The sequence below is a fragment of the Moesziomyces antarcticus genome (genome assembly GCF_000747765.1).
Source record: "Moesziomyces antarcticus DNA, scaffold: scaffold_v10005, strain JCM 10317, whole genome shotgun sequence".
Classification (NCBI taxonomy): Eukaryota; Fungi; Basidiomycota; class Ustilaginomycetes; order Ustilaginales; family Ustilaginaceae; genus Moesziomyces; species Moesziomyces antarcticus.
In genome coordinates, this window is record NW_014639005.1 from 454,962 (window position 1) to 478,757 (window position 23,796).

The 23,796-nt window shown below is 62.5% G+C and overlaps 10 protein-coding genes across 10 annotated transcripts; 6 read left to right on the forward strand and 4 right to left on the reverse strand.

Moving 5' to 3' along the window:
- Positions 1 to 490: 490 nt before the first annotated feature.
- Positions 491 to 3,482, forward strand: PAN0_005c2636 (WD40 repeat-like protein; the record flags this gene model as incomplete). The annotated part of the gene is made up of 2 exons (XM_014801876.1): positions 491 to 966; positions 1,259 to 3,482. 2 exons carry the CDS (start codon positions 491 to 493, stop codon positions 3,480 to 3,482), a joined length of 2,700 nt encoding a protein of 899 aa, XP_014657362.1.
- A 728-nt stretch (positions 3,483 to 4,210) lies between these two features.
- Positions 4,211 to 4,525, forward strand: PAN0_005c2637 (uncharacterized protein; the record flags this gene model as incomplete). Its single annotated transcript, XM_014801877.1, has 1 exon — positions 4,211 to 4,525. One exon carries the CDS (start codon positions 4,211 to 4,213, stop codon positions 4,523 to 4,525), a length of 315 nt encoding a protein of 104 aa, XP_014657363.1.
- A 385-nt stretch (positions 4,526 to 4,910) lies between these two features.
- Positions 4,911 to 5,708, forward strand: PAN0_005c2638 (yjeF N-terminal domain-like protein; the record flags this gene model as incomplete). Its single annotated transcript, XM_014801878.1, has 1 exon — positions 4,911 to 5,708. One exon carries the CDS (start codon positions 4,911 to 4,913, stop codon positions 5,706 to 5,708), a length of 798 nt encoding a protein of 265 aa, XP_014657364.1.
- Positions 5,709 to 5,871: 163 nt separating this feature from the next.
- On the reverse strand, positions 5,872 to 8,445 carry PAN0_005d2639 (rabGAP/TBC; the record flags this gene model as incomplete). The annotated part of the gene is made up of 1 exon (XM_014801879.1): positions 5,872 to 8,445. The coding sequence occupies one exon, from the start codon at positions 8,443 to 8,445 to the stop codon at positions 5,872 to 5,874; it is 2,574 nt and encodes an 857-aa protein (XP_014657365.1).
- Positions 8,446 to 8,997: 552 nt separating this feature from the next.
- On the forward strand, positions 8,998 to 12,051 carry PAN0_005c2640 (uncharacterized protein; the record flags this gene model as incomplete). Its single annotated transcript, XM_014801880.1, has 1 exon — positions 8,998 to 12,051. The coding sequence occupies one exon, from the start codon at positions 8,998 to 9,000 to the stop codon at positions 12,049 to 12,051; it is 3,054 nt and encodes a 1,017-aa protein (XP_014657366.1).
- Positions 12,052 to 12,148: 97 nt separating this feature from the next.
- Positions 12,149 to 13,789, reverse strand: PAN0_005d2641 (uncharacterized protein; the record flags this gene model as incomplete). Its single annotated transcript, XM_014801881.1, has 1 exon — positions 12,149 to 13,789. One exon carries the CDS (start codon positions 13,787 to 13,789, stop codon positions 12,149 to 12,151), a length of 1,641 nt encoding a protein of 546 aa, XP_014657367.1.
- Positions 13,790 to 14,197: 408 nt separating this feature from the next.
- PAN0_005c2642 (N-myristoyl transferase) lies at positions 14,198 to 16,288 on the forward strand (the record flags this gene model as incomplete). Its single annotated transcript, XM_014801882.1, has 1 exon — positions 14,198 to 16,288. The coding sequence occupies one exon, from the start codon at positions 14,198 to 14,200 to the stop codon at positions 16,286 to 16,288; it is 2,091 nt and encodes a 696-aa protein (XP_014657368.1).
- Positions 16,289 to 16,387: 99 nt separating this feature from the next.
- PAN0_005d2643 (RAM signaling pathway protein) lies at positions 16,388 to 20,714 on the reverse strand (the record flags this gene model as incomplete). The annotated part of the gene is made up of 2 exons (XM_014801883.1): positions 16,388 to 20,521; positions 20,592 to 20,714. 2 exons carry the CDS (start codon positions 20,712 to 20,714, stop codon positions 16,388 to 16,390), a joined length of 4,257 nt encoding a protein of 1,418 aa, XP_014657369.1.
- A 201-nt stretch (positions 20,715 to 20,915) lies between these two features.
- PAN0_005c2644 (uncharacterized protein) lies at positions 20,916 to 22,229 on the forward strand (the record flags this gene model as incomplete). Its single annotated transcript, XM_014801884.1, has 3 exons — positions 20,916 to 20,933; positions 21,072 to 22,101; positions 22,183 to 22,229. The coding sequence occupies 3 exons, from the start codon at positions 20,916 to 20,918 to the stop codon at positions 22,227 to 22,229; spliced, it is 1,095 nt and encodes a 364-aa protein (XP_014657370.1).
- A 45-nt stretch (positions 22,230 to 22,274) lies between these two features.
- Positions 22,275 to 23,594, reverse strand: PAN0_005d2645 (uncharacterized protein; the record flags this gene model as incomplete). Its single annotated transcript, XM_014801885.1, has 1 exon — positions 22,275 to 23,594. One exon carries the CDS (start codon positions 23,592 to 23,594, stop codon positions 22,275 to 22,277), a length of 1,320 nt encoding a protein of 439 aa, XP_014657371.1.
- Positions 23,595 to 23,796: the final 202 nt, after the last annotated feature.

Genomic DNA, 23,796 nt, shown 5'->3' on the forward strand with positions numbered 1-23,796 from the left:
TACGAACGGCGAGGAGGCTGAAGGGTCCGTGGCCGGTGCGTTGCGTGGTGCGCAAGAAGCAAGGCGTGATTCAGTGGACTGAATGCATTCACGCACTGTGCCGGCCTGCGTCTGTGCGCAGCCTCAGAAATCCTCCACCTCATCCCCGGGACTTCCCTGCCCCATAAACCTAACATGACTTCAATTTTTGTTAAAAGTTCGGGACTCGGCTGAGACGTTTTTCCTTCCCAGATGGACTTCTCTTTTTTTTTTCTTCCTCAGCTGCCTGGCTGGGACTGGCAGCCAAAAGTAAAATTTCGTCTGGTTGGTCAAGGACCGCCGAACGCTCGTGACCCCTTCGCCAACCTCCATCCCTCCCGCCTCTCTCTCGTTCAATCCAGCTCTTTGCAGTTCGACGAGAGAACCAGATTCTCCGCAACCACATTAAGCCGCTTTCACCGGCATCGGCAGCAGGCGCGAGACGGCTCGCGCGAGTGCCAGCGTCTTCACGATGAAGTCGTCGTTCAAGTTCTCCAACTTGTGCGGCACCGTCTACCAGGGCGGCAATGTCGTGTTCTCGGCCGACGGCGACTCGATCTACTCGCCCGTCGGCAACCGACTGTCGATCTTCAACCTGGTTCGCAACACGTCGACTACGCTGCCATTCGAGACAAGAAAGCCGATCGCCAGAATCGCGCTCTCGCCCGCCAACAAGGCGATCGTCCTCGTTGCCGACGAAGATGGACGGGCGCTCCTGATCAACACCGTCAAGCGGTCATTGCTGGCGCACATGAACTTCCAGCGACCTCTCCGCGATGCCAAGTTCAGCAATGATGGCAAGTTCCTTGCGGTGACGTTCGGCAACCAGATCAAGGTGTGGAAGACGCCTTCGCATCTGGCCCGCGAGTTTGCACCTTTTGTGCTGCACCGCACGTATACCGGTCACTTCGACGACGTGCTGAGCATTCGATGGACTCAGAACAGCAGGTAAGTCGCCCTCAACAACTTCCTGAGCCCGACGACGATAGGATCCACCGATCGACGATGCTACCAGCTTGCCGGCGTCCACCAGCGACTGTCCGAGGATGCTTCCAAAAAACTATACTGATTTAATGAGTCCGCTGAACAATAGCGGAGAACTACGCACATGTCTGAGGACCACTGGTGGACTGCAAGCTGTTCATCGCGATCGGATCGGGACTATCGATACCTCTGGCTCAGGTTCACCGTTGCTTGCACGCACAGAAAGCTGACCTTTGATGCTCGCGTGCTGTGACAGATTTTTCATTACGACCTCCAAGGACATGACCGCGCGTCTGTACTCGCTCGACCAGGTGGAAGGATTCCGCCCCAAGACGTTCACCGGCCACCGCGATGCTGTCATCGGCGCCTACTTCTCCAAGGACGAAAGAACGATCTACACGGTGTCTCGCGACGGCGCCTGCTTCACCTGGCAGGGAAAGCAGAGCGACGACGAGAACGACGACATGCGCGAAGACGACGAAGAAGCTTGGAACCCCGCCGAGGGCACCAAGGACGGCAGCTCGTCAAAGCAGGCTGACAACGCCGTCGGGCTCACGCGATGGGGCATCGCCGCCAAGCACTACTTTATGCAGACGGGCACCAAGACTGTCTGCGCCGACTTCCACGCGCACAGCTCGCTCCTGGTCGTCGGATTCTCCAACGGCATTTTTGGTCTTTGGGAGATGCCGGACTTCAACCCGGTCCACCAGCTGAGCATCAGCCAGGAGAAGATCACGAGCGTCGCGATCAATGCGAGCGGCGAGTGGCTGGCGTTTGGCGCGCATCGGCTCGGACAGCTGCTGGTGTGGGAGTGGGCGAGCGAGTCGTACATCCTCAAGCAGCAGGGCCACTACTACGACATGAACACGATCGGCTTTGCTTCGGACGGTGCGGTAGCAGCCACGGGCGGAGACGACGGCAAGGTCAAGCTGTGGAACACGGCCAGTGGATTCTGCACGGCGACGTTTTCCGAACACTCGGCGTCGGTATCGTGCATCGAATTCGCCAAACAGGGTCAAGTACTGTTCAGCGCCAGCTTGGACGGCACGGTGCGCGCGTACGACTTGGTGCGCTACCGCAATTTCCGCACGCTGACCAGCCCTGAGCCGGTGCAGTTCACCAGTCTTGCCGTCGATCCGTCGGGCGAGGTGGTGTGTGCAGGTAGCGCCGACACGTTCGAGATCTACATGTGGAGTGTGCAGACGGGCAAACTGCTCGATATCCTTTCGGGCCACGAGGGGCCCGTCTCTGGGCTCGCTTTCAGTCCAGACGGTAGCGGTGTGCTGGCGAGTGTCAGCTGGGACAAGACGGTGCGCACCTGGGAGGTGTTCCGAACGACGCAGAGCGTCGAGACGTTTACGCTCAATTCGGATGGCTTAGCGGTGGCGTTCCGCCCGGACGGCCGCGAGATCTGCGCATCCACGCTGGACGGCTTCCTGGCGTTCTTTGACCCGCTCGAGGGCAAGCAGCTGGGTGTGGTCGAGTGCCGACGCGATATCGCCGGAGGGCGCAAGGTGAACGACAAGGTGGCGCGCAAGAACAATGCGAGCGGCGCATGCTTCACGACGGTGTGCTACAGTGCGGATGGCGCATGCATCCTGGCAGGTGGTAACGCCAACTACATCTGCCTGTACGAGGTGCGGGAGCGGGTGTTGCTCAAGCGGTGGGAGTTGACCAAGAATCTGGCGCTCGACGGCACGCAGGACAAGCTGGACAGTCGACGCGTGACGGCAGCGGGTGCGATCGATCTGGTGGACGACCGCGAAGACGAGGCGGATCTGCTGCCGACGGAGCGCGTCGACCAGTCGCTGCCCGGTGCGCAGCGCGGCGATGCGACCAAGAGGACGACTCGGGCGATCTCGAGGGCCAAGTGCGTGCGCTTTAACCCGACGGGTCGATCGTGGGCGGCAGCTTCGACGTCGGGACTGCTGATTTATAGTCTGGACGAGCAGGCGGCGTTTGATCCGCTGGATCTCGACATGGATCTGACGCCGCAGGCGGTGCGCGAGGCATCGCAGCGCGGCGAGCATCTTCTGGCGGTGGTGGGAGCATGCCGGCTGGGCGAGCGACCGCTGATGGCCGAGGTGTACGAACGCACGTCGGCGGCGGACATTATGCTGGTTTCGCAGCAGCTGCCCTTGGTGCATCTGCCTACGGTGCTGCGGTTGATCGCGGACCGACTGCAGCCCAGCAGTGGCAGCCCGCACGTGGAGTTCCACCTGCGCTGGATCGCGGCCATCTTTGCGGTGCGCGGCGCCGAGATCAAGGCCAAGGCGGCCAACGAGTACGCGCCCGTGCTGCGAGCGGTGCAGATCGCACTCAACGAGCTGCGCGCCAACGTGAAGCGCGTGAGCGACGAGAACCTCTACTCGCTCCTGTACGTGTGGAACGGCATCGCCAAGGCCGAGGACAAGGCGGCCAAGAAGACCAGCCAGGGCGCCGCGAGCCTCGGCGAGCTCATGGAGGTCGAGGCGTTGTAGTTTGGCGGTATCGGAACTGGTCAATGTAGACTCGGCAGCTCATTTTAAGCATCAATCTGCTTAGATATCCCACCCATGAATATGCTCATAAAGAGGAGACAAGTATCGAGTGTGCTTGTGAGGTGCGCTCTTTGCATCATGGCAGGGAGAGGTCGTCAGCCAGGCTCATGCGGAAGGATGTTGTCGGAGTTGGCCGACCGCATGGTCTTGCATAAGTTTGCAGATGGGAAGGGGTGAGCGACGCGCGTCCGCCTGGCCAACTCGGGAATGAGCCCAGTGTGTTACCTGCTAAGAAGCTGCTGCCAGAGCCTCGTCCACTCTGGAGCCACGAGTTCGAGCCCACGAAGGGCTGCGATAGATAGCGTACGTCGCGCGCTAAGAAGCACGGTAGGCAGGTTGCCGCGCGTCGCCTTTTTGCTGCGCTGCTGCGCTGCACTGCTGAGCTGGAGAGACGGGAAGGTGCAGCCCATATTTCTCTGGTACACTCGCCACCGTGCGGCGGAGTGAAAAACGTGCAGCCGGTGAGAAAATTGCTGCTTTTTTTTTGCACCGCGCGCAAAGGGAGGGCCTTTAAGCTTCGGGCCGCGAACTCAAGTTGAGCTGCGGACCCTCGAACCCTGGGGTGCTTGGTGCGGAGCGGACCGCCAAAATCACGGGAGAATTGCAGGGTAGGGTGAAAAAAGAGCAGATTTTCGCAGCTCTGTCTTGTCGAGGCCGGAATGCCCAGAATGCCAGACTCGACGCGAAAGTACGGTCGAAAGCGGGCATTCTTGCAGGACCCGTGGGTGCGTTCTGAGTCCGAGTTCCAGCTGCTCTCCGGCAGCGCCCCGCAGCCTCAGCAAGGCGGTCTCCGCGAGCGAGGGAAGACTCGCGGCTCCCTTGGCCCGGCTCCACTGCCCGGCCTCGCTTGGCTGGCCTCGCATCGCTTCCAAGCAGCAACGCCTTCGAAAAAGCCTCGTCGGTCGGCGCCTAGACCCAGCCAGCATCCGCCTCTCTGTCTGACTCCCTCGCAAGCTGAAAACGGCCTTGCACCTTCATCTTGAATTGCATCCTCCATCATCGCGTCCTGACCTCGCCATCCGTAACTTCCGACTCGTCCGGCTGCACCTGTCCAATCGTCGGTATACCACATCGATAGCGCAGATCTACCTGCCCGACTCCGAGCGGAAGAAAAGCGTTTCAACATCGATCGACTTGAGCATCTCTACGGTCTATTGCCTGCTTCGTATCTGATCACGCCAAGCAGACGCCAGCGACATCCGTGAGCGCTGACTTCACCGAGCGCACATCTACACCCGCTCCAGTTTGAACCGCCTTGCATCGCTGAGGCGGATCTCCAGTGTCTGCTTCTGGAGATCACGGCCAATCCGGGCGCTCCCCTGCCAATACCGCTTACATCTCGCCACCGGGCCACATTGCGCTTTCGCCATGTCGACCTCGACCAACACAGCCGCCGAGGCGTCGTCCAAATCGCCGCTTCGGCTGCGCTACATCGACGCAGCAACGGCGCAAAAGATCGATGAGGAGCTCATGTCGCCCGCCGGCGGCTTTTCCATCGACCAGCTCATGGAGCTCGCGGGCCTTTCCTGTGCACAAGCCGTGTTCGAGGTATATCCGCCCATCAAGTATCCGAACGTGCTCGTGGCGTGTGGGCCGGGCAACCAGGGTGGCGACGGGCTGGTTGCGGCGCGCCACCTGTATCACTTTGGATACGAGCCGAGCGTTTGGTACCCAAAGCAAGGGAAGACGGAGCTGTTTGCGCGGCTGCGTGTGCAGCTGCAGAATCTGGGCGTGCACTTTGTGGCGCAGGACGACTTCCAGGACGCGCTGGAGGAGGCCGACGTGGTGCTCGACAGCGTGTTCGGCTTCTCGTTCAAGGGCGACGTGCGCGAGCCGTTCAAGCTGCCGCTGGAAAACCTCAAGTACGAGTCGAGGATCGAATTCGAGGTGCGGAAAAAGATGCCACCCATCGTGTCGGTGGATATCCCGAGCTCGTGGGATGTGGAAAAGGGAAACGTCAAGGGCGCTTTTACGCCAAGCGTGCTCATCAGTCTCACCGCGCCTAAACTTGGGGCTCTCGAGTTTCAGGGTCGCCACTTCCTCGGCGGACGGTTCGTGCCAGAGGATCTCGAGGCCAAGTTCGATCTGCAGCTGCCTGATTATCCGGGCACAGAGCAGGTGGTCGAGATCACTGGCGCTCGTCCGCTCGAGTCGCAGTCCCAGTGATGACCCCTCGCTCTCCTCTTGGCGGCCTTTTTTGGATCTTTTTTGCTTTCGTACTTCTCTCTCTCTCTCTCTCTTGCCATCTCTGTTTAAGTTTTGAGCGGCCTGTAACACAAGCTTGTTTGTTTTGCGGCAATGCTGCGTGGCGTGTGGATGAAGAGAAAGCTTACAGGAGCAGATCGAGTTCGTGCTGGTCGAGGAGGTCTAGATGGTGGGTTCCTTCGGACGCATGCCGGGCGATGTGGCGGAAGGATTTGGCGAGGATTTCTGCCTTTGCGAGCACGGCATGGGCGCTAAACTCGCCGGTGAGCGAGTTGAAGTACTGTAGGATCTCGTCAAAGTGCTGTAGATACCTGAGCACGTATTCTGCATGCGACTCTAGCAGCGCAAGAGCGCAGAACAGATGAAAGCTCTTCGACAGCGCCCAATCGTCAGCAGGTTCAGCGGCCCAACAAGCTTCCCAAATGGCCACAGTGTCGCGCAGTTCGAACTCGCGCTTGAAGCGGACCAACAACCAACGGAAGCAGAAGAAGAGGTTGAGCGAGTCGGTGGCCTCGAGGTGTGCGTAGAGTGCGGGATGCATGATGGCGATGAGCTTCTGCAGCATGAGTAGCTGCGTCTTCATCCCGGACTGGTCGCGGTAAAAGTTGGACTTGGTGCGGTTCATGAATCCGACAAAACACCAGAATGTCGCCACCTCGTCACCCTCGCACATGATGTAGAGCGGTGAACACAGATCCGACATGCCCTGCACATACCCGGCCAACATCCCCTCCCCCTCCCCCTGGCAATGCTCCGCTTCCCATACACCGTAGGTGAGCAAGATTTCGCCGAGTCGGTGCGTGTGCACGTTGGGGTCTTGCATCGGATCCGCATTGGGGTCGGCAACAAAGGCGGGATCGCGTGCAAACATGGCGTGGTTGCGATCGGTACGCAGGCAATCCACACGAACGCGGTGCTGTTGCTCGCGAAAGGCTTCGGTGGAAACCAGCTCGTCGTCGGTCTGCCATCGTGCCTTGTAGGTGTGGTATTCGACCTGACGCTGCTCCCACTGCGCGGCGCGTTGTTCAGACGTCGCATCCCACGCCACCGCATCCAGCAGCATCGGCCACGCCAACTTGCGCGCACCGTCCGTCAACCCATTGACAAACACGCGGTGCCGGATCTCACCCTCCGTATGCAGCGGCTTTCCCGCGCTGTCAAAGAGCGAACGCCACTCGTGCACGTCGAGCCCCGACGCTGTCGCCTCGCCATCGGCCGTCTGTGCTGCGAGCTCGGCAGCCCGCGCCTCGCGTTCCGACGTGGGCCGTGGCAGATCGTGGATCTTTTCAAGCACCTCGAATGCACCAAGCTCGCTGCGCTCGGTGCGATTACCCGCTGAGCTGGACGATGCTGCGTCTGCATCCGCCCCTGAGCCACTGGAGATGCGCGCAGCAAGTCGCTCCTCCCTGCGCCTGTTTCGCTCGCCCTCTTCTGCAACGAGCCGCGCCCAGCGCGCGAGATAGACGCGCGCACTGTCGTAGTACTCGCCCGTGCCGCTATTGTTGGCGATGCTCGAGGTGCGCCACTCCCACTCGCCCTCGTTTGGTCCCAGAGGCACAGGCCCGGCTTGCGCGAACGACTGCACGGGCCCCGGCAGATGCGGCACGTAGGGCCGTGCGAGCGGATGCGAGAGCACGGCATGCGACGCATGGCGCGCCTGCTGCGTAAAGTTGGCGAGCGACGAGAGCACCGAGAAGCGCGCATTCTTGGCCCACACGGTGAGGTTGTCCATGGCCAGCTCGTCTTTGCGCCGCTGCTGGGCAATGCCGGGCAGAGACTGGTGCAGTGGGCTCATGGAGTACGAGTTGTCGGCGAGATCATGACTCGCGGCGGCTGAGGAGTTCGCAAGAGGCGTGTCGATGGCGTCGTCGTCAAAGAGCGGCGTGCTGTGCGTCTCGAGGTCGGCGCGCGAAGGGTTGACGAGGAACAAGTTGGGCTCGATGGCGCTGCGGTGGACATTGGCGTATTTGCGCAGCTGCTGCACCAGCTCGTCCCCGCCCCATGTGGGCGAGGGGGAGACGGGGCGGGGGGAAGATCGATGCGAAGAGGCGGTGGAGTAGGACGAAGACCCGGGTGCGGCGGACAGCCTTGCAGCAGCGGCGGCATCGGCGGAGGCGGACTGTTTGGCCTTGTGCATGGACAGAACAGTGCTCTTGCTCTCGTCGTCGTGAAAGTAGAGCGTGGGCATGGCGATGCCGCCGAGCTGGCTGATGGTGAGCGTGCCGTACCAAGAGCTGATGGTGGGAGCCTTGACGGTGAAGCTGTAGATGCTGGTGAGGGGCAGAGAGAAGGCGTAGGCGGCGGAGGTGGGAGGCTCTGCGATGAGCATGGATTCGTCGTCGTCGCCATCATCGTCGTCGAGCGTGTGAAGGCCAGTGGCGGGATCGAGGTGGGTATCGTGGTCTGCTTTGGCAGAGGTGGTATACTCGATGCGCACGAACTTTTCGAGCTCGTGGCGCTGCTCTACGAGGCTTTCGGGGAGGAAAGAGAGGAGGATCTTGGCACCCGGCCTAGCAGGGCCGGCGCGGCTGAGTGCGAGGTAGCCGGGCACATTGTGCTTTGCGTATGGCGAGGGATGGACGTAGACTTTGGATTTGGACCAGAGGAGCGTGTGAGGTGGCGAGGTGGTGGCGCCGGAAGGAGCGAGATCGGCGGCGCTGGCCTCGACACCGACGGCGGCGGCGTTTTCGTCTGCCATGACGATGGCTGATTAGCGCATGGATACAGCCCAGAACGGTGAGCGAGGGTAGCAATATGGAGTTGAGGATGAAAGTAGCAATGATAGCGGCTGTCGAGGCCCCAAATGGCAAATCTTGCCTCCACATGCACTCAATCCGTGCACGGGCTGCTCAGCCTTGCAGTTGAATATTCACAGCCTCACCCGCGGAAATTCCCAAAAATAATGGCGGCGGAAAAAGGAAGCCAAAGATTGAGTTGGGTTGGTGGGCTCCGGCACGTGACGCGAAGCTTGCAGAGCGCGCTCCAACGCGCCAAAACAACGGCGGGCAGCAGCCAGCGCCTGCCATTCTGCGCAAAATGCCCAAAAATTCAGGGCTTCAGACGGCGCTTTGAATCATGAATGGGTGGATGCATGCAGAGGGCCTCCGCTCCACTCGGCCATGGCTGGCTCGGCCGTGTGTGTGCGTGTGTGTGTCCCTTCATCATCACCACCTCGATCCACCCATCCATTCATCCACCCTCCATATCGATCGCGAGTACACGCCTCATCCACCTCGCGCAGCCTCGCGACATGCATACATCGCGTCGTCCATCCTATCCCATAGCCTCGACATCGTATCACCAGCCGCTGCACACCTCTTCGCATCCAGACTTTTCTCAGGACATTTACATCCCCGCTTCCCAGGACGAGCTGCACAGAGTCAGCATCGAGTCGCGTCTTCTTCATCCAGACGGGCCCAGACACGTCGCAGACATGCGCGCCGCAGACCACACTGCCGCTTCCTCTTCCTTCGATACCTACGACCGCATTGGTCGCGAAAACGACTTTCCATCCGCGCGTCAAGCCTACGCTCCCGCTTCCTCCGCAGCACCAAGGCCGTCCAGAGCATCGCAACCACCAGCACCCATGCAACATCACCATCACTTCGATCCGGACGAGAGTCTCATTCCTGGTGTCGGCCGTGGTGTTCGCTCTACCGCACCGGCACAGACTTCCTACCAGGATCGCCTGCGATCCCTCCATGCTAACTCCTCCCCGGCCAGGAGCCCGTATCGTCCGGGCAAGTACTCGTCCAGACACGCGCCGTCCAAGTCCGGCCAGCCACTCGCCTCCTCTTCGATCCACCGCCCTGCCTCGAGCCCAGCACGAGGCGCATCGCTGCCCAGAATGCCGCGCGTAGACAGCGCGAGCGAGTCGGACGCAGATTCAGTCAGCGAGTCGGGCGACTCGGACGCAAACGATGCCGCCACGCACACCTACAATAGCACGGGCAACCACCGCAACTTTGCAGCCACGCCCGCCGGTCACACCGTCACCATGACAGCCAACTTGCAACAGCGACCCAGGCTCGGCCAGGACACGCTCGACCGCATCGATTTCGACATCCACACCGACACCGATACCGAGCACCGCGCCAGGCGCCCACACCCACAACACCCCTCTGCCGCGTCTCAGCGTCCGCCGGCGAACGCGCCACTCGCATCGCCACGCGCCGCCGCCACCAACACGTTTGGCATGAATGCCGCCGACTACCAGCAGCACCTCGCATCGCGCACGCTCACCTCGCCCGCCATCCGCACGCTCATCGGCGACCGATCCAAGAGCCCCGACAGCCCCACCCCGGCACCCTCCATCGACGGCGTCCTCCACCCCGGCAAGCACCGTTCCAGCGAACACCACAACAGCAGCCGTCCTCAGCCGCGAGCCACTCGTCAAGCCTCGGTATCCGCTTTCGAGGACCTCGCGCGCCAGCTTCAGCACGACGTCGAGCTCACCCGTGGCGCCAACCACCGCGGCCGCCTTGCCGAAGACGCCGACGATGCAAGCGCGTCCAATTCGGGAGGGAGCGGCTTCGGCCCGGGCAGCCACGCATCCAGCGCACGTACGCGCGTCGACTCGGACAACGGCCGTACGCGCAACAAGGCGTTTGAGCCCTCGCACTTTAACGCGCAAGGCTTCCCCGCGCAGCAAAAGACGGCGGCGGCGGGTGCAGACGTGACGGCGCCATGGGGGGTGCGACTGCCCGACGTCACCGGCCTCACCTCGGCGCTCGGCTCGCCGGTCAAGGGGCGAGATGCGGTGGAGCATCGGCCGTTTGACGCCGCCGTAGGCAACCAGGACGCGCGCCTCGACGAGCTCGCTCATCTGCGCAGCTTTGTCGACGGCATCCAGGTCGAGCTCGACCGTGCGGGCGAGCGCATCCTCAACCTCGAGCAGGCGCACGAGCAGCAGAGCCACGACTTTCAGGGTCTGCGGTCGGAGATGCAGAGCGCCATCAACAGTGTCCGCGCCACGCAGCCGCACGACGACGAGCAGCTCGTACAGCGCATCCTCCGCCAGCTCCGCGTCTCGCCCCACGAGCACCAGCACCCCGCACACGGTGTTGTGCAGGACCATCAGCCGCAGTCCGCACCGGCACCGGCAGCGGGACCGAGCAGCGAGGCGAGGCCAGCGCGTGGAGTGCAGGCCGACGTGCGTGTGCCGCGCGAGTCGTCCACAACAGAACGCAGCCAGGTGGAAGTGGTCAATCGGCTGTACGCCGAGCTCGAGCAGCTGCGCACCACCATGGAGGAGCACTACCGCAGCGCAGCTGGGCTGGCGAGCGACGGTGCGCAGCCATCCGCGCGGGAGCAGGTGTACCAGCACCGCGACCACTGGCCTGCGGGCCGCGATCCATGGGACGCGATCGAGGCGCTGCGACTGCAGGTGCTCAGCCTCGCGTCCGAGGTGGAGAGGCTCAGCGGCGTAGTTTCCTCGGGCGCGCGCCAGCGACACTCGCGCTCGGATGCTGCGCGCTATCGGTTTGCGACGGAGCAGCGCGAGGCGTCGTACCACGAGGCGCACGCAGCGTCGGATCCGGGCGAGGCGGGGCGGTATGCGCGATCGTCGACGCCGCCACGCGCGCACTCGCACTCGCACTCACACTCGCACTCGAACCGCCGCGTCTCATTCGGTCGCTCTAGCCCCACACGTTTCGCCGAGGAGGGTGCGATGTCGGACGACTACGACCGGACGCTCGATGCGGTTGCAGAGAACGTGCGTGTTCAGCGCGAGCGCCAGCGTCGACGCAGCGGCGTAGCGGAGGAGGAAGAGATTTCGCAGCTCGCATCCGCACGAGCCGAACGTGCCTCTGCGCGCGTTGGCTGCGGCACGCACGACGCCGGGCGGTGCAGTGTGTGTGCCTCGACTGCGCGGTCTGACCGACGCCGGGCCTCGCGCAAAGCCCGACTGCTGGCAGCTGAACAGCGCCGAGACGCAGTGCAGCTCGAAGAGTCCGTCCTCCTCTCTGCGGGAAAGCTGACGGGCGAGCAGGAGGAGACGCTACGCACGGTGCTGCAGGAGCATTGGGATGAATTTGTCCACCAGCGTATGCTGTACGCCGAGCTTGCGGATGAGTTAAAGGCGTTTGATCCGGCCATGTCCAAACCCAAACGCACGCTGCTGGCCCAACATGTGCTAGAGGCGGTCGAGGCGCTGGAGGAAAAGGCAGACCGGATCAACAGGCTCGAGGAGCTGCTCAAGACACCCCAGCCGCAGCAGCCGCAGCAAAATCGACTCAGAGCCGCCATCGAGTCGTTTGAAAAGGCACGTCAGAACTCTCCACCAACAAGCATGCAGCTGTAAGAGCATCAATCGACTCGGAATTCCCAGTGCAAAGGGCTGTTACAAGTGGTCTTCTAGATTGCGTGTGCGTGTGTGAGAGGGGGGAGGGGGATCCAGACTAGGAGCGTGGTTTCTTGGCGCCAGAGCGTGTGGGTTTGCGAGTCGTCGGCTCCTCTTCGCTTTCACTCTCCTCATCTTCTTCGTCGTCATCATCGTTGTTGGGGTCGTGCTTCTTGTTGGCACGCGAGCGGACCTGCTGCATGTTTTCCCACACTGCGTCGTCCTGTCCACCCGCACTTCCGATCTTGGCAGGGACGACTCCATCCCAAGCCGCCGCAGTCGGGGTAGCATGTACACTCTGGCCCGTGGCGCGAGCGATCATTTTCTCCCAAACCACCTTGCCTTTTGCACCGGACTCGCCTTGCTTGGGCACAGCGACAGCAGCAGGAACCGTCGTATGCAACCGCATCAAGCTGTCTGACGAAACCGATACGAGCGCCTCTGCCTCCGCGTTTCCCGTAGGCAGAACCGCCATGCCCAATACAGCCCCTACTTGGGCCATGCCGTTGTAGCTATACACCACTGCGCAGGTCTGCCAATCGAGCGCATACAGCTTCGACCCCGTGTCGCCGACAAAGAGCACGCCGCCCGTGCGCGAGTCGAGTGCTGCCGTCGAAGCACACAGCGTCTTGACGGATCCTTGGCCCGAGGGGACCACGCGGGCCTCGCGCACGTGCCGCCGCGACGCTGCGCCCGGCTGAAACACGCGCACGAGGCCGTCCTTGGTGCCGACGGCAATGAACGTCTGCTCGTTCACACCACCTGCCTCTTCCGTCCCGCGCGCCTCGTCTGCGTCCGACCGCGCTTGCAGCGAAAGAATACACGTCGCGGTAATGTTGGCACGTCGCGGCAACGAGAGGTTGTCGTTGGGCAGATTTTTGGCACGCCACACTTCGCCCCACAGCAGCTCGCGTGCTTTGGACTTGGCCTCGAGCTGGCGCTTGCGCTTGCGCTGCTTGCTGTTCAGCCCCGCCTCGTCGGCACGGATGCTCTCCACGCTCATATCCGCCGCCGCGTCGGCATGTGCCGCTGGCGCATCCGACACCGCCGTCGCCACGTGCCACAGCGACAGCGGCACATCCTCGCCGCCGTAGCAAAAGTGGGTCGGGTCGGACGCCGGACAGAAGCTGGCGTGCTGCAGCGGCGATGGGAGCGTCTGGAGCACGCGCGGCTCGCCGAGCTCCGCAGCCACGTCGTCGTCGCCCTCGCCGCTGCGTGTGATGGTGATGGGCGTGAAGCGAAAGACGCCGGAGGAGGTGATGCTGTAGATGCCGTCGGTGCCGACAGCAAGGCCGATGAAGCGCTGAATTCCCGCCTTCATGTGCGTCTCGCGGATGGTGCACAGCACGTTGGCACGCAGCTCGGACGCAGGAGCCGGTGCGGCGCTCGTGGAAGGCTGCGAGCTCGGCAGCGTCTGGTTCACCACCTGCACCACATCGATGGTGGCGTTCCTGCGTGCCATGGCGACAACAAACACATCATCACCCAGCACACCGGTAGCGAGTCGCTGAACGGCCTGGTCCGAGTGCGACTTGAAGTTGGGCAGGATGAGTGGTCGCACCGAAGGACCGGCAAAGTCGGCGGGAAGAGCGCTGGGAGGATCGCACTGCACGACGCGCAGGCAGCCGATGGAGTCGCCGATGTAGACGCGGTGGGAGGAGCTGGCGTCCTCCAGCACGGTGGCTGCGTCGTTGGACATGATGCCGAGGATTGAAATGTGGTGGTGATAGTGGTAGTGGTGGCGGAGGAAGGAGTGCGGCTGGCGGGCGGGCTGAGCTGTTTGAGCTCGAGCCGCTGAATGCAAAGAAAAAAATCCCACCCGCCTCAGCCAAAGAAAAAGCGAAATAAAATCCCACACCATCCAACAACAAAAAGCGCAAAATTCCACCTTTTCTGAGAAATTCTCAACCAACACTCGGACCTCAAAAACTCGGAAGTCGGACATTCGGCTGCCAGCGCGGTGCTGCCAAGTCCAACACCCGAACCACAGCGGAGCAACGGCACCGATCACGGGCCATGAAGCCAACCAACAGCGCCTCGCCCTTTCTCTGAAGACCACCATCGTCGTCCCCCTCTTTTCACACGCAGCTGCTCTCCCATCGTCAACATGTCTGGAGTCGCTGACGCGAGCACGGCGACCACTTCCGCCGCCGCCGCCTCGTCCTCCTCCTCCACTGCACACGCACTCGCACAGTCAGCCAGCTCGTCTGCTGTCCCGGCGTCCACCTCCCATACACCGAACAATGGTGACGACGAAGACGACGATGAGGATGAAGACGATGATGACGACGACGACGACGACGCCTCGGCTCAGGCGGCGGGCTTAAACGCCAAGCAGCGCAAGAAGAAAAAGGCCAAAGCGGCGGCCAAGCTGCGCAAGAAGCTCGGCCTGGGCTCGTCGTCCAAGGGGCCAGCCGCCAATTCGGACGAGAAGCTGCTGGCGTCCGGCAGCTCGCGCGACGGCAAGATCTCGGACGAGGTGGTGAGCCAGGTGCAACAGGCCGTGCACCAGGAACACGGCTCTGCCGCCGCCAACGCCGTGACCAAGGCGAACCTGGCCAAGGTGATGGCCATGATGAACCTCGAGCGCGATGCCATGCTCAAGTCGCAGGAGAGCAAGCAAAAGACGCAAAAGGCGATCGCCGACCACAAGTTCTGGAAGACGCAGCCGGTGATGAAGCCCACGGACGCGCCCGTCGTCGCGCCCGCCGAGGAAGGCAGCATCGAGCCGAGCGTGGCGCCCGACCAGGTGCGCCAGCAGCCCTACCCGCTGCCCGCCGACTTTGCGTGGGTGCAGATCGATGTGGACGACCCCGCCGAGCTCAAGGAGGTGTACGACCTGCTCTCGGCCAACTACGTCGAGGACGACGATGCGACGTTCCGCTTCGACTACAGCCCCGAGTTCCTGCACTGGGTGCTCAAGCATCCGGGCTACCACAAGACGTGGCACATTGGCGTGCGCGTCGTGTCGACCAACAAGCTGGTGGCGTTCATCTCGGGCATCCCGCACGAGCTGCGCGTGCGCGACAAGGCGTACCAGTCGACCGAGATCAACTTTCTGTGCGTGCACAAGAAGCTGCGCTCAAAGCGGCTTGCGCCCGTGCTGATCAAGGAGGTCACGCGACAGTGCCACCTCACCGGCGTGTTTCATGCGATCTACACGGTCGGGTCGGTGCTGCCGACGCCCGTGAGCTGCGCGCGCTACTACCACCGCACGCTCAACGCGCGCAAGCTCGCCGAGATCGGATTCAGCGCCGTGCCGCACAACATGTCGATGGACGCGCATGTGAGGCGATTCGAGCTGCCTGCCAAGGTGACGCTGCCCGGGCTGAGGGAGATGGAGAAGCGCGATGTGCCGGCGGTCGGCAGGCTGCTGCGCAGGTACATGCGCAGGTTCGACATGGCACCGCGCTTTTCCGACCACGAGGTGGAGCACATCCTGCTGAGTGGGCGCGGGGTTTCGGGCACCACCACACCCAACGGCGGACGTCAGGGTCAAGTCACCTGGACGTACGTCGTCGAGACACCGCACGGCACCATCAGCGACATGTTTGCCTTCTACTCGCTGCCCTCGAGCATCCTCGATGACGAAAAGCACAAGACGCTCAATGCCGCCTACCTCTTCTACTACGCCACCGACGTTGCCTTTGGCTCGCAGCCGGACTCGGCGACTTCGTCGAGCTCGCAGCCCACCTCGGAACGCGCACAGGCGCTGGTGGCCGGTCGGGCACCCTGGCAGTGCAACTCCCTCACCAACCTTACCTCCGCTGAGCTTGCCGACGAAGCGGGTGTGATCGCGTGGGATGCCGAATCGACATCGGTCAAGGCGGCGTTGAAGGCGCGACTCAACGAGCTGGTCAATACGCTGCTGGTGCTCGCGCGCGACTTTGGCTTCGACGTGGTCAACTGCGTCACCGTCATGGACAATCCGCTCTTCCTGGCCGAGCAAAAGTTCGGACCGGGCGATGGATTCCTGCGCTTCTACCTGTTCAACTGGCGCACCAAGCCGATTGCCGGTGGCATGGGCGCCAGGCCGGGCGAGCAGGAGCTGGACCCCGTACAGGCGTATGCAAAGTCGCTCGCCAAACGCGCCGCCACCGCCGACCCATCCGCCAAGTCGATCGCCGAAACGATCGTTCGAAACGCTGCCAGATTGCCCACCGAGATCGGATCTGGAAACGGCATCGTGATGGTCTAAACTTGCAATACACTTTTCTCATATCCCCAGGCCGCGTGTGTCGAATGCTGTGGGGCTGAAGAGCAAAGATGACATTTTGAGATGATCCTTGTGATGGCGCTAGGCACCAGGTGCTGGGCTGAGCCACAACAGATACACGGTGAGATTCGAACACGCCTGTGCCACCTGCCCCAACCCCCTCCGCAACTCCCTTGGAAACTCGTGTCCCACCGAGATCGCCTTGACCATAGTCGAGGTCTCGACGATCTTCCTCACAAACTGGTGCGACTCTTCAAACAGCGCCGCTGCGGTAGCCTGCGAAATAGCCTCCGTCCTCGTCTCGTCGTCGTCTTCGCGATGTTCTTGCTCGCGCGCACGCAGATACGTCGACCTCAACTGGGAAGTCAACTCGTCCGTCTCGCCCGCCAGATCCCTTAGCCCACGCAGCCTCTCCACCGATGCCTCCTCTCCCTCGGCTGCATCCACGCGGATGGCCGGTGCATCTTCGTCGTCGCCGCTGCGTTTGTCCACACCCGCCGTGCGCAGATGCTCGAATAGAATCGACCACGTCCGCGCCGACAGCTTGGTGATGTTGTCCACCATGTCCAACAGATGGTCGTCGACCGTGATCTTGGTGTCGGCCACCGGCATCTGCATGCTCTTGCCCACCCCGCCAGTACCGGTCGATGGCGCTGCAGCGTGCTTCCTTGCCTCTGCCGGTGTTGCCGGTGTCGCCGGCGTACCCATGTGGCTCTTGGGCGTCCCGCCCACGTGCTGCGCGTCCATGGCCGAACTCGCATTGGAGCCGGAGCGCTTCTGTCTCGACGTGGGCGTGCTCATCGCGGGGGTCGAGTGCACGCCTCGCTGCAGCACCGCCCCGACCGGCGTGCTGGGCTGCTCGACGGCGCTGCGATCCGAGTCGGACTGCGCAAATGTGGCCGTGCTGCTGGCGCTATTGCCCCAGCTGCCCTGTCTGCGAGCCCGCGCGCCGCGCGCGGGCGTGCTGTACGCCGACGCCGCCTGCAGATCCCCGAGATTGAACGGCGGCTGGTTGCTCGTGCTCGGCGTCATCGCCGCGCCCTGCGCCAGATCCTGTGCACTAAACGACCCCGCATGTCTTCTTCGACTCGGTCCCCGCGTCATATGCGGCCGCGTCCCCGACCTCACCGGCGTCGAGGCCTCGGCAATGCTCGGCAGCATCCCTGCGACGCCGGTGGGAATGCTCGTGCTCTTCTGACTCAAGCTCCCCGCGCGTGTCGATGGCGGCGTAGGCTTTTTCGGCGGCGTCGCACTGCCTTCCACCTCGCCTGCCGCCTCCTGATCCGCCTGCGTCAGATACGGCTGCACCGCCTCGAGCAGCGGCGCCATCTCGGTCCAGCTATTGCTCACCTCGGCCATGCTACCGTACAGCATGAGCAGCAGCGTCCTGGCGTACCTCACGTCGGAGCTGCTCTGCAACGCCCTGAGCTGCAGCTGAAGCACGCTGACCAGCTTGCGGAACGTGATCACCGAGTCCTTGCACGTCACCAGCACGCCGCGGATCACCGCCGGATCCGGCGTGCCGCGCCGCGAGAGCGAGTCGAACCGATCCAGCGCATTGATCAGATTCGCCACCGAGCCGTTGGAGATATCCAGCAGGCGGTGGAACTGGCCCGAGATGCGCTCGTCGATCACGGGCGTCATGAACTGCCCAATGGCCGCGTGGATCTGCGAGAGCGCAAACAGAACGCCGCGCGTACCGTCGACGAACTTGAGCACGGGCGCCGGTACGGCCTTGGAGATCGTTGCGGGCGGGAGCGTCGAGAGTCGCCGAAAGTAGCTGTTGCGCTCGTGGTCCGCAGCAGCGCGTGCACCGTTGAGCGTAGGCGACGCAGCACGCGACGGCCATTCGCCGCGATCCGAAGACATCCTTCCGTGGCCGACGTCGAAGCGCGGCGGCGTCTGCGCGTAGGCTGCTCGAGCCGCAAGCGCCGCCGCAGCCGCATCCGCTGCAGCCTTGGTGGCCCCGACCGTGGGCAGACTGAGTTTGCGCAGTCCTCCGCCGGCATTGCCACTCGCAGCTCCTTCGACGCCCGGCCGTGTCGAAGTGCCAGCTGCGCCACCGAGACTGGGACGAGGCATGCGACGCGTCTGCAGCAAGGGCTTCCTGGACGGCGGCAGCATGGCTGCGCTCGAGCCCGATGCGGATGCCGACTCGGCGGCAGGTGTGGCAAGCGAAGCCGCGTTTTGGTCGGTCTGCTGGAATCGATCCTTGATCTGCTGGTCTTGACCGCGTGCCTTGGACTCGGACGAACTTTGCTCGACCAACTGGTCGGCGGAAGCATTTCTTCGCTCCATCAGAATGTCTTCGTGGCTCTTGCGCAGATCCGGGAGCGACTTTTTGGTTTTGAGCGACCGACGCCCCTCCATCTGATGCGAGAGCGTCATGTCGTGCACTACCGAATGCGAATTGTTGCGGCCGTGCGAGCGATTCTCGGCATCCATGGCGGCGATTCGGTGCGTGGCAGTGATGGGCGTCGACGCCGTTGGTGTCGCCCTTGCCGTATGTGGCGTCACAGGATCTGCGAGCGGCTGCTCGTTCAAGGCATCCCGTCGCATCCGTGCTTGTTCAGATTCATGCTCTGTTGATCCGGCCTCTGCTGCCGCTTCTGCCGTCTCGGTGTTTGTCGAAGGCTGAGGCACCAGGGGAGGCAGCAGCCCTGCGCTGACTTGCGATGGACCCGAGGTCGTCGACGGATTGGAAGTGACGGCTGCATTTGATGCGACGTCTTGATGTGACAAAGCAGGATGTGCGTTTGCGGTATCTACGATTTGTTCGCTGGCAGCTGCCACACTCTCTGGCACGTGTACCTGAAGCGAGATGAGATCGGTCGAAGAGGCAGACGAGCTCTCGGGCAGTTGCGTCGCTCGCGTATCGTCTGTGCCTGGCTGGGGAGTCGCGTCGAATGGCATCTCGGCGTTCGTGGCCATGGCTGCCGAGGCATCGGCCGTAGATGCGGACGCGGCGAGGGTGTTCTGATCCGGCTGGTTTTCCGGATCGTTGATCCAGGACCGGAGCTTGGCGATCCATACGAGCATCTGACGGTCCTCGAAGCGCTTCGCCTTGTCCCTCTCGGCAGCCGACGACGAGCGCGACGAGCCGGGCGCTTTTGGCGGTGCGACGTTGGGCATCTTTGAGATGTGCGGAGGTGGCCACTCGAGCGGGTTGTTGTCGAGCTTGAGGATGCGGAGGTGCTTCATCTTGCCTACCCAGAGCGGCAGCTCGGTGAGGCGGTTGGCGTTCATGGAGAGCACGCGAAGCGACAACAGACGGCCGGGTTGCTGCGGCAGCTCGCGGATCTTGTTTCGGCTAAGATCGAGGATCTCGAGGTTGGGCATGTGGGTGACACAGTCGGGAAAGTGCGCAAAGTTGTTGGCGCGGATGTTGAGGTAGCGGAGGCTGTGGAGATCGGCGAAGCTGGCGGGCAGCCTGGTGATGTGGTTGTAGCCCAAAGCGAGACGGACGACGTCGTGCTGAATGAGGTCGACGAGCGCATCGGGGACGCGATCGATGCGCTTATGACAGAGGTCGAGGGTATCGAGCGCGTTGGTGGTGTCCGAGGCGTCCTTGGAATGCGAGCGGGCGGCGTCTGAAGAGGCAGCCGATGCCGACTTGATGGCTGCAGTTTGGCGTTTTTCGTTGACAAAGGCTAGCAGCTCGGCTTCGGTGATGGCGCGGTGACTCGAGGAAGAGGAGGACGACGTGGCACTGGACGGCACGCGAGACGACGTTGCTGCGGCGAGGGAGAGTGTAGACGGGAGAGTATGCAGCGAGGAGGAAGATGGCATGCTGACGATGTCGAAGGAGCGGGACTGGGACTGGGTATCAAAAGAAGAGGCGGAAGGCGTGGTGGACAGAGCCGCATGCGCAGGTGACTGGTCGAGCTGGTGTGAAGAGTCGGAGGTGCTCCACTGCATTCTTGTGTCGTAGTGTGGGCGCGAATCGGTGGACCCAAAGGAACGATAGGATGACGATGCAGCGCCTGATCTGCCTGCGCCTATGCCTGCCATGTTGGGTGGACCATGGAGACCGCGGCTGGATGAAGACGGGTCGGAAGCTGATAGCGATGTGGAAGGAGCAGCAGCAGCAGCACCAGCGGCGGTATTTGGTGCGCGTGCGCCCTGCTGCCCGGCGTGCATGGTGCCCGGCGCGATGGTCGCAGTCACTTGTGGAAGAGCGACACCAATGCGATCCGAGTGCGAGTCAATGTAGCGCTGCTCAGACGGCAAACATGTTGTTGGTCATGTGGCGGAAGGACGGGTGGCCAGCGCGCGGTCCTTGCACCGTTGGGAAATGATGGCGATGGCGATGGCGATGGCGATGGATGTCGGGAAGCGAGAGCCGGCGGTGTTGGTCAGGTCGAGGGAGGATTGCGAAGGTGGAGTTGGCTTTGCCGTTTTGGCGCATGTTTTGAGCGGCCAAAAAGCGCCGTTGGGAGCGGACCTAACACTCTCAAAAATTCGCATCTGCACGGCTGCAGCCGACTTTATTCCAGACCCTGAAGAGCTCCTCCACTCGTTGCCTTTCTGCCTCCATCATGGCACCTTGTCGTCCGTCTGGCCACTAGTCCCGCGAGACAGCCCTATCTCCCACTCGGACCGAGCCCAAATGTCGCACGGCTCAACGGTAAGTTGGCGAGCATGCACAGCTGGGTAGCACGCAAGACTCCGTCCGCCTCGAGGCGGAACATTGTGCATTGCTCTGCGATTCTTGCTTTGGGACGAGAACATTGATCATCTGCCTCTGATACTCGCCGATCACTAGCCGCAGCATGGGCAGACCCTGCAGCGTGCAACGCACTACGTGGACCGAGACGATCATGTGCACGCTTTCGATCGGAGCGAAAGCTGGCGTGGCGCAGAAAGGCGCCGATCCAGGTCGCCTGGCGCTCTCTCACACTCGGGTAGTTCGGTACCATGGGCAGATCAACGGCTTCCACGAGCTGATGCCACTCCACCTGCCAAGCCACCCGCGACTCCCAAGGGCGCCTCGGTCAAGCCACCTGTATCGCGGCCTGGCGCAACCGCAGCCACCAAGCGCATGGCCACCGACATTACCAAGTGGAATCGCAAACAGGCCGAACTGCATGAAGTTTCTGCGGCATCGAATTCGGCCGAAGCTGGGCCGTCGTCGGAACGAACGAGCTCGGCGATGGAGATGTCGTCAGAGGCACTGGCTCGGTACGACTACAAGGATCTTGGGCGCATCGCATGTCTGCTGTGCCAGCGCAAGTTCAAGAGTGCAGATACACTGTTTCGGCACGAGAGCGAGTCGCAGCTGCACCGCGATAACCTCGCCAGCGCGGACACGTGTCGTCAAGGTGTCGCGCGCAAGCTCGAAGCCCTCGCCAGCCTCACCACCCCGGCCGACAATGCTATCGCTGTGACGGCGGCTTCCTCCGCACCCACACAATACCGCGATCGCGCTTCAGAGCGACGCGCAGTCTTCGGCACCGAAGCCCCACCTCCCAGCGCGGCCAGTGGCGCAGGCAAGGCATTTGACGCGCCCAAGACGGTCGGTGGCGAGACGGTGCAGTCGGCGCCCGAACGCCGCGTCGGTGAGGAGAATGTCGGCAGCAAGCTGTTGAGGATGATGGGATGGACGCAGGGCGAGGGACTCGGCAAGGGCAGGCAGGGCACCACCGAGATCGTGCAGACAAAGATATACAGACCCGGCGCAGGGTTGGGCAGCGCTGCGCCTGTGCCTACTGCGAATCGACCGGACGGCGCAGAATCCATCGCCAGCAGCAGAGGCAGCGTCACGTTCCAGGGCTATGCACACCGCGCCAGAGATCGTAAGTAGCCCCCGCTCGCCCGCTCTCCAGGTATCTTTGCCGAAAGCTGACCGGAAACATCACTTGCTTGGGCGTGGGTAGGAGCGCGCGAGAGGCTAGCGCAACGTCTGGATTCCACACAGCCATGAAAGATTACAGCTTCTGTCGTGCTGGACGTGGTATGGATGTGCAGACTACGTCTCCGCTTCTTGCTTCGTGGATGAAACTTCGGCCTTAACCTGGGCATGCTGAGCGTGTTCTTTGTCCAACTCCTCCTGAACGAGACGTTCGACGTCCTCGGCCCACTCCTCTTCGGCCGGACCGTCCTGCTCGAGCAACGCCTGCTTGTTGTTCCACTCCCTCAGCTCGTCCTCGCACCCTCTTCGGAGCGCGAGGATCTTATCGTACCACAGTCTACCCTTTTTCCCCCACTCGCCCGCCGTCCCCGGTCGGAACTCGGCATACAGCTCGTACCCCCTCTGATTCAGATACTCGCCTCCATACTCTCCTCCTGCCTGCTCCTCCATAAAGCTATCCGCCAGCAGGGTCAGGGCGCCAACGACGCTGGCCAGGGTTTGGGCCATTGCTTTGCGCATGTAGCTGAACGCCTTTTCGGGCCCGACCACTTCGCCGGCACTGATGCCGCGGTAGGTGCCGTCCTGCATGTGCATCACGGGGATCTTGACGCCCATCAGCTCAAAGTGCGGCTGGTTCGGGCCCACCGTATGCACTGCGCGTTCTTTCTCCGCCGCAGGGATGATGCCGAGGCTGATGCCGCGCATGGTGCTGGTGTAGTTGACATAGCAGTGCGCCAGACTCAATGCCTCGCGCCTACTAAACCCCAGCCTTTCCAACAGCACCACGGCCCATGCTGTCATGACGGGCGCGCGATTCACCACCGCATATCGACCACGCAAGGCATCGGCCTCGAGCACCTCGTTGAACGTATACTCGATCTGGACTGGTCGCCGCGCACGCGAGTCGGACGGCGCAGCGACGTTGCCATACTCCCTTCCGAGCGTCTCGTCGTCATCAGCACGTCGTCGCTTACGGAACGTGCCGAAATCGGGCGCCAATCCAGCCGAGGAGGTAGCGGGGGAGGTGGCAATGAAGCCCGCGGCGCGTTTGCCTTTGAATGCAAGCACTGCACGTTTGCGATGCTCCTCCGACTCGATGCCGATATCCTGGAGCATGATGAGCGAGATGTGCGCCAGTGCCTCGGGCGTGTTGGCGCGCGCATTGATCAGCTTACCCGCCACCGCCATCGCATCGCGCATCGTCAGCCCGCCTTTCGACGACAGCGTCTTGAGCAGCTCCGGTAGCGGGATCGCGGATGATGAGACGGCGCCAGATGGCTTGGTCGGAGAAGGGGTGGTGGAGGCGCGAGAGGTGGAGGCGGCTGGGTGCGACGAGGCTTGTGCGCGTGCTTTGGAGAGCAGCGCAGCTGCACGCGAGGCGTGGGTCGCCTTTGAAGGCGAGCCACCTGCTGAGCCCGCTGCCTTCTTGGGCGCCATGGCGAGGCAGCTGTGTGATGAGGACGAGGTGGATGGTGGCTATGACAGCTCAAGGCAACCTGTCATACGTGTGGAGGCTGACCAAAAATGCGCCTTGAGGCCCCGACGCCGATCTCCGAAAGCCGAGGTTCAGGCCGACGACCAAGAAGGCGCGCGTGGAATGCGTGCATTGACCAACCACCCCACCAACTACCGTCTATCT